The sequence below is a fragment of the Leucoraja erinacea genome, unplaced genomic scaffold (assembly GCF_028641065.1).
Source record: "Leucoraja erinacea ecotype New England unplaced genomic scaffold, Leri_hhj_1 Leri_205S, whole genome shotgun sequence".
In the NCBI taxonomy this organism is placed as follows: domain Eukaryota; kingdom Metazoa; phylum Chordata; class Chondrichthyes; order Rajiformes; family Rajidae; genus Leucoraja; species Leucoraja erinaceus.
The window spans coordinates 167,887-177,500 of record NW_026576106.1 but is presented as its reverse complement, the minus strand read 5'-3'; the positions used below and the strand labels follow the sequence as shown (position 1 = coordinate 177,500).

Below are 9,614 nucleotides of genomic sequence, written 5' to 3'. Positions count from 1 at the left end.
AGGTTCAAGGAAAGTAGTAAAGTGCATTTTATTTGTATAGCACGTTTAAATCAACTCGTGTTGAAACCAAAGTGCTTTACATAAAATAAATAATTACGTTTCCATACATCCATAGAAAAATTAAAAATAAGAAAAATAACGCAACACATTATAGAATTCAACATGAACGTCCCCCCACAACAGAATCAAAATGTTCCACTGTGGGGAAAGTTAGATCCACTTCCTCCGTGATCACCCGAGGTCGGGGCCTATTTGTGGCCTCCGCAGCCAGTCCGATGTTTTCAGGCCCTCGTTGCCAGAAAGCTGGAACTCCGGCATCGGGTGAACACTCCTCAGCAGCTTACAAGGTGAAGGGGAAAAGATTTAATAGGAATCTGAGGGGTAACTTTTTCATACAGAGGGTGGTGGGTGAATGGAACAAGCTGCCGGAGGAGGTAGTTGAGGCTGGGACTATCACAACATTAAAGAAACAGTTAGACAGGTACATGGATATGGCAGGTTTTGAGGGCTATAGACCAAACGTGGGCAGGTGGGACTAGTGTAGATAGTGCATGTTGGCCGGTGTGGGCAAGTTGGGCTGAAGGAAGGGCCAGTTTCCACGTTGTATGACTCTATTTGACCTCCCAAAGTGCAACACCTTACATTTGCTCAGATTAGAGTCAAGAGTGTTTTATTGTCACTAAACTCCATCTGCCATTTTTCTGCCCGTTCCAGTAGCTGATCTACAGTATATGCCACTGTATACTTTGGCAGCCTGACTTACAGTCTGTGAGACAAGCAATCTTGGTGTCATCTGCAAAGTTACCGCACGGCCCGTCTTTGTTGCATAATAGTTCTCACTGGGACAAACACTTCACACATACCCAATAAATATCCTTCAATACAAACAGCGATCTTTGCACTTCATTTGCCAACTTCAATCAACAACCAAAATGCATTAAAAAGCAGCTAAAGAAATTGAGAATAGACGCAAAGTGTCTCAGCAGGTCAGGCAGCATCTGTGGAGAACATGGATAGGTGACGTTTCACAGAGTGCTGGAGTAACTCAGCGGGTCAGGCAGTATCTGTGGAGAACATGGATAGGTGGCGTTTCACAGAGTGCTGGAGTAACTCAGCGGGTCAGGCAGTATCTGTGGAGAACATGGATAGGTGACGTTTCACAGAGTGCTGGAATAACTCAGCAGGTCAGGCAGCATCTGTGGAGAACATGGATAGGTGACGTTTCACAGAGTGCTGGAGTAACTCAGTGGGTCAGGCAGCATCTGTGGAGAACATGGATAGGTGACGTTTCACAGAGTGCTGGAGTAACTCAGTGGGTCAGGCAGACTGCGACCCCCAACCTTAGCCGGAGTTACTGTCCCAGGTCACCATCCTGTCACCAGGGGTAGGGACAGAGGAACACAACCATCACCTCCACCTCACACCCCACTCTAACTCCCTCTCCCACTATGGGAGCCGCTGCAGCGGGAGAACTGCAGCGGGTCACAAGGGTGCCTCACCCCATCCTTCTGGGGGCAGCTAGGTGGGTAATGAATAGTTGCCTTGCCAATGGAGACACTCACCTTTAATGTCCGAAACCGCTTGTTCTGTGCAATGGAGAAGGATGAATCTCTGGAAATAATCTTTATGTGTTTAACTTCACGGTTGTAGCTGTCGAGAGATTGGAACAAGTTATACAGCAACATAGATCCAGGAAAGCCATCAGCCCTCTTGTGTCACCGTGACGTCATCTCCAGGATATTCTCTAATGGAGGACAGACACAAAGAGCCTGTTTCCAGGCTGCATCTTTCTCGGCCTCCATTGGTCATGAAACTTTGACTGGAGATGAACACTGGCAGCAAGATGGAAACAGAAAACATCAGAATTCCTACTGACCAGTCCGTGCTTTGCCCTGTGAAATCCTGCTGCTTCTTCTAGCGTATGGCGTGCACAGCCTAAACTTGTAGGACAACTTGTTCTATTTTACTTCGTAGTCACGTGAGTGAGAAGACCCTGGTCGTTCGCATGTGTGTCATTACGACGCTCGCTTGGCAAAGCAGCAGACTGGCAGGAACGTCGCTCCCGTCAAAGGTAAGTTTAAACTTTAGGTAAGTTTGTATTTCTTACCTGCTTTTGATTTTTTGCAGGAACCTCTTTTACAGAGGTGTTGGGCCCGCTTTAGGTTTCCTGTTGTGTGATTGGCCTATGCAGTTTGATTCCCGATTTGTCGGGAATAATAATAATGCAACCTTATATGGTTATTCTAAACGTAACTTTGCTGGTTCAGCCTGTGGCCTGGGAAATCAGTCGTTGCATGATAAAAATCAATTGGCTTGGGTTGTCACACCTATCCTTGTATGTGTTCAGAGTGCTGGGATAGCACCAAAAAAAGCAGTACATTTCTTCTTCAGGAGATGGGAAGCTTTTGTTTAATGCTCATGTTACATTTAAAATGGTACAGATTACTGACGTCCTGGAGTTCATTTTAAATGGTCTTTTGACAATAATTGAGTTATAGGGTCATTAACTGTGCCAACGTGCTTTCCATCAGATTTGCTGCAGCAAACAAGATCCACTTTGTTGGATTCACCCCTGGATATCGAGTTAGTAAATGATATCTTTAACACAAGTTCTCCCAAGACAAATACAATGCAGTATGGGATGTTGACATTGTGTTAACACTATTTCACCAGGGGGTTCCAGCTACATCCTTAGCTTTGGCCAGATCTCATTAGGTAGTTATCCTCCTGGCGCTGGTTTAGCGCAACAGGTCAGTTGCTACATAATAGCGACAGGACAGGATGATTACATCTGTAAATAATATGTATAGTACTTTATGTTTATGATTTACTTAAGCAGAGCAGTAGGGGTGTCAGGTCTCAAAACAAATCAAGGCATATCCAGGGACCTTTGGTTATGTGAGGACACACATATACAACAATACGTCAAGGTCACCAAGAGTCTTCGAGGCTCTGAGCTAGCTATGATTGTTAGTTATAAAAACTTTATAAGAACATATCTGTTCAGACCATTTCCAGGTGATAAAATGGAGTTTGATTTATACAGGAGTAGATATTGATTCCAGATCTCACTCCACCAGGGCTGCTACAACAGCAGCAGCAAGGGTTATTTACGTTCCACTGGACCACATCCTAACGGCTGCAGCATGGTCAAACTAACAAATTTCCAAACATTTTATAATAACCCGTTGCCAGACCAGGGGTATTTGTCAACTCTACTTTACGTTCTATTTATAGTTTCCATCCGGATGAGAGATGTAACTATTATTATTACTTCATTTAACAGCATCAGCATGTTTTTAAATCTATGTCATGACTGTATGCATTATGAATGTTTTCCCTCATTTGTCAATGAAGCAGTTGTGGTTGTGTAGACTCGTTTCTCACGGCATGAAATCACAGAGCTTTGAAATCTTCACGTAGTCACTCACGTGACTGAAGTAAAATAGTAAGATTAAACGAGAACTTACCAGTTTGAAGTTTGATCTTTATTTTATGAGAAGTTACGAAGAGGGATTACGTGCCCTCCGCTCCCAACCCTCTCTCACAAAGGTCATCTGGTAGTTTTAGTCTTCTCTGGTCTTACTATGTTACTTAAATTGCTGTTATCTGTGATTCCACATCGCTGCTTTGAAGAATGACGCTCAAGCGAATGACCGGGGTTCTTCACGTAATCCCTCATCGTAACTCCTCATAAAATAAAGATCAAACTTCAAACTGGTAAGCTCATTTAATCTTATTATTTGATCTCATTTGATTGGGCACGCCGGGTTGATTGCATTCGTCGAAACAGAGCAGACCACGTGAAGGTTGCAATCTCCCACCCCTGAAATCCTGCTGATTTGTTTCCTCTTCATTCCCTTTCAAGGAGAGACATACAGTCCAGTACAGACACAGTACAAACACAGTACAGACACAGTACAGATACAGTACAGACACAGTACAGACACAGTACAGTACAGGCACAGTACAGGGTACAGGGTACAGTACAAACACAGTACAGGGTACAGACACAGTACAGACACAGTACAGACACAGTACAGGCACAGTACAGTACAGGCACAGTACAGACACAGTACAGGCACAGTACAGACACAGTACAGACACAGTACAGACACAGTACAGGCACAGTACAGTACAGGCACAGTACAGACACAGTACAGGCACAGTACAGACACAGTACAGACACAGTACAGACACAGTACAGGCACAGTACAGGCACAGTACAGGCACAGTACAGACACAGTACAGGCACAGTACAGGCACAGTACAGTACAGGCACAGTACAGACACAGTACAGACACAGTACAGACACAGTACAGACACAGTACAGACACAGTACAGGCACAGTACAGTACAGGCACAGTACAGGCACAGTACAGGCACAGTACAGGGTACAGGGTACAGTACAAACACAGTACAGGGTACAGACACAGTACAGACACAGTACAGGCACAGTACAGGCACAGTACAGACACAGTACAGACAGACACAATACAGACACAATACAGGCACAGTACAGGCACAGTACAGACACAGTACAGACACAGTACAGACACAGTACAGACACAGTACAGACACAATACAGGCACAGTACAGTACAGACACAGTACAGACACAGTACAGACACAGTACAGACACAGTACAGACACAGTACAGTACAGGCACAGTACAGGCACAGTACAGACACAGTACAGGCACAGACACAGTACAGACACAGTACAGACACAGTACAGACACAGTACAGGCACAGTACAGTACAGACACAGTACAGACACAGTACAGACACAATACAGGCACAGTACAGTACAGACACAGTACAGACACAGTACAGACACAGTACAGACACAGTACAGACACAATACAGGCACAGTACAGACACAGTACAGACACACACAGTACAGGCACAGTACAGTACAGACACAGTACAGACACAGTACAGTACAGACACAGTACAGACACAGTACAGACACAGTACAGACACAGTACAGACAAGATACACAGGTACAGTACAGACACAGTACAGACACAGTACAGACACAGTACAGACACAGTACAGACACAGTACAGACACAGTACAGACACAGTACAGACACAGTACAGTATAGACACAGTACAGACACAGTACAGACACAGTACAGGCACAGTACAGACACAATACAGGCACAGTACAGACACAGTACAGACACAGTACAGACACAGTACAGACACAGTACAGACACAGTACAGACACAGTACAGTATAGACACAGTACAGACACAGTACAGACACAGTACAGACACAGTACAGACACAGTACAGTACAGACACAGTACAGACACAGTACAGACACAGTACAGACACAGTACAGACACAGTACAGACACAGTACAGGCACAGTACAGACACAGTACAGGCACAGTACAGACACAGTACAGACACAGTACAGACACAGTACAGACACAGTACAGGCACAGTACAGACACAGTACAGTATAGACACAGTACAGGACACAGTACAGGCACAGTACAGACACAGTACAGGCACAGTACAGACACAGTACAGGCACAGTACAGGCACAGTACAGACACAGTACAGGCACAGTACAGACACAGTACAGACACAGTACAGACACAGTACAGACACAGTACAGACACAGTACAGACACAGTACAGACACAGTACAGACACAGTACAGGCACAGTACAGACACAGTACAGACACACACAGTACAGACACAGTACAGACACAGTACAGACACAGTACAGACACAGTACAGACACAGTACAGACACAGTACAGACACAGTACAGACACACAGTACAGACACAGTACAGACACAGTACAGACACAGTACAGACACAGTACAGGCACAGTACAGACACAGTACAGACACAGTACAGACACAGTACAGACACAACAGACACAGTACAGACACAGTACAGACACAGTACAGACACAGACACAGTACAGACACAGTACAGGCACAGTACAGACACAGTACAGACACAGTACAGCACAGTACACAGTACAGACACAGTACAGACACAGTACAGACACAGTACAGACACACACAGGCACAGTACAGACACAGTACAGGCACAGTACAGTACAGACACAGTACAGACACAGTACAGTACAGTACAGTACAGACACAGTACAGACACAGTACAGGCACAGTACAGACACAGTACAGACACAGTACAGGCACAGTACAGACACAGTACAGGCACAGTACAGTACAGACACAGTACAGACACAATACAGGCACACAATACAGACACAGTACAGACACAGTACAGACACAATACAGTACAGACACAGTACAGACACAGTACAGGCACAGTACAGACACAGTACAGACACAGTACAGTACAGACACAGTACAGGCACAGTACAGACACAGTACAGACACAGTACAGACACAGTACAGACACAGTACAGGCACAGTACAGACACAGTACAGACACAGTACAGACACAGTACAGGCACAGTACAGACACAGTACAGACACAGTACAGACACAATACAGGCACAGTACAGACACAGTACAGACACAATACAGACACAGTACAGACACAGTACAGGCACAGTACACACAGTACAGACACAGTACAGACACAGTACAGGCACAGTACAGTACAGACACAGTACAGACACAGTACAGGCACAGTACAGACACAGTACAGACACAGTACAGACACAGTACAGACACAGTACAGTACAGACACAGTACAGACACAGTACAGACACAGTACAGACACAATACAGGCACAGTACAGACACAGTACAGACACAGTACAGGCAGACACAGTACAGACACAGTACAGACACAGTACAGACACAATACAGGCACAGTACAGACACAGTACAGGCACAGTACAGGCACAGTACAGACACAGTACAGGCACAGTACAGACACAGTACAGACACAGTACAGACACAGTACAGACACAGTACAGACACAATACACAGGCACAGTACAGACACAGTACAGACACAGTACAGACACAGTACAGACACAATACAGGCACAGTACAGACACAGTACAGACACAATACAGGCACAGTACAGACACAGTACAGGCACAGTACAGACACAGTACAGACACAGTACAGACACAGTACAGACACAGTACAGACACAATACAGGCACAGTACAGACACAGTACAGACACAGTACAGGCACAGTACAGACACAGTACAGACACAGTACAGACACATAGACACAGTACAGACACAGTACAGACACAGTACAGACACAGTACAGACACAGTACAGGCACAGTACAGACACAGTACAGACACAGTACAGACACAGTACAGACACAGTACAGACACAGTACAGGCACAGTACAGACACAGTACAGACACAGTACAGGCACAGTACAGACACAGTACAGACACAGTACAGACACAGTACAGACACAGTACAGGCACAGTACAGGACACACAGTACAGGCACAGTACAGACACAGTACAGACACAATACAGACACAGTACACAGGAACAGCAAAGGCACAGTACCGACCCAGCACAGTACAGACACAGTACAGACACAGTACAGTACAGGAACAGTCCAAGCACAGTACAGACACAGTACAGACACAGTACAGACACAGTACAGACACAGTACAGGCACAGTACAGACACAGTACAGACACAGTACAGACACAGTACAGGCACAGTACAGACACAATACAGGCACAGTACAGACACAGTACAGACACAGTACAGACACAGTACAGACACAGTACAGACACAGTACAGACACAGTACAGACACAGTACAGGCACACAGTACAGACACAGTACAGACACAGTACAGACACAGTACAGGCACAGTACAGACACAGTACAGACACAGTACAGACCAGATACAGACACAGTACAGTACAGACACAGTACAGACACAGTACAGACACAGTACAGACACAGTACAGACACAGTACAGACACAGTACAGACACAGTACAGACACAGTACAGACACAGTACAGACACAGTACAGACACAGTACAGACACAGTACAGGCACAGTACAGACACAGTACAGGCACAGTACAGACACAGTACAGGCACAGTACAGACACAGTACAGACACAGTACAGACACAGTACAGACACAGTACAGACACAATACAGGCACAGTACAGTACAGACACAGTACAGACACAGTACAGACACAGTACAGTAACACAATACAGGCACAGACACAGTACAGACACAGTACAGACACAGTACAGACAGACACAGTACAGACACAGTACAGACACAGTACAGACACAATACAGGCACAGTACAGTACAGACACAGTACAGACACAGTACAGTACAGACACAGTACAGACACAGTACAGGCACAGTACAGTACAGACACAGTACAGACACAGTACAGACACAGTACAGACACAGTACAGTACAGACACAGTACAGACACAGTACAGACACAGACACAGTACAGTACAGACACAGTACAGGCACAGTACAGACACAGTACAGGCACAGTACAGTACAGACACAGTACAGACACAGTACAGACACAGTACAGACACAGTACAGACACAATACAGGCACAGTACAGTACAGACACAGTACAGACACAGTACAGTACAGGCACAGTACAGACACAGTACAGTATAGACACAGTACAGACACAGTATAGACACAGTACAGACACAGACTACGGACAGACACAGTACAGACACAGACACAGACACAGTACAGACACAGTACAGTACAGGCACAGTACAGACACAGTACAGTATAGACACAGTACAGACACAGTACAGACACAGTACAGACACAGACACAGTACAGACACAGTACAGACACAGTACAGGCACAGTACAGGCACAGTACAGTATAGACACAGTACAGACACAGTACAGTACAGACACAGTACAGACACAGTACAGACACAGTACAGACACAGTACAGTACAGACACAGTACAGACACAGTATAGACACAGTACAGGCACAGTACAGGCACAGTACAGTATAGACACAGTACAGTACAGACACAGTACAGTACAGGCACAGTACAGGCACAGTACAGTACAGACACAGTACAGACACAGTACAGTACAGGCACAGTACAGACACAGTACAGTACAGTACAGTACAGACACAGTACAGACACAGTACAGACACAGTACAGTATAGACACAGTACAGACACAGTATAGACACAGTACAGACACAGTACAGACACAGACACAGACACAGTACAGACACAGTACAGACACAGTACAGTATAGACACAGTACAGACACAGTATAGACACAGTACAGACACAGACACAGTACAGACACAGTACAGACACAGACACAGACACAGTACAGACACAGTACAGACACAGACACAGACACAGACACAGCCCCTTTGATCCAACAAGCCCTGTCAGTAATCCCACAGAACTTCCACTTATTTTCCCACCATTCCCTTCAGCTGCCCCATATGTCACCACTTCTATACACTGAAGGCAAGAACACGTACAAACTGGTACATGGTTCCTTCAACATGGTGTCACAGGTAGATACGGTGGTCAAGGCCTTCACCAGTCAGAGGTTGGGAGGTCATGTTACAGTTGAATCCCATCAAACAAGCTCAGACTCAGTCAATATAAAAATAACCAGCAATGTATC

At 45.5% G+C, this 9,614-nt stretch overlaps 1 protein-coding gene across 1 annotated transcript in view; it reads right to left on the bottom strand.

The window, feature by feature from the left end:
* Positions 1 to 9,614, bottom strand: part of LOC129716303 (guanine nucleotide exchange factor VAV3-like) — a 72,863-nt gene that overhangs the window by 6,641 nt on the left and 56,608 nt on the right. The window contains 1 exon segment of the mRNA XM_055666167.1: positions 1,563 to 1,650. Within this exon segment, the coding sequence (XP_055522142.1) occupies positions 1,563 to 1,650 (88 nt within the window).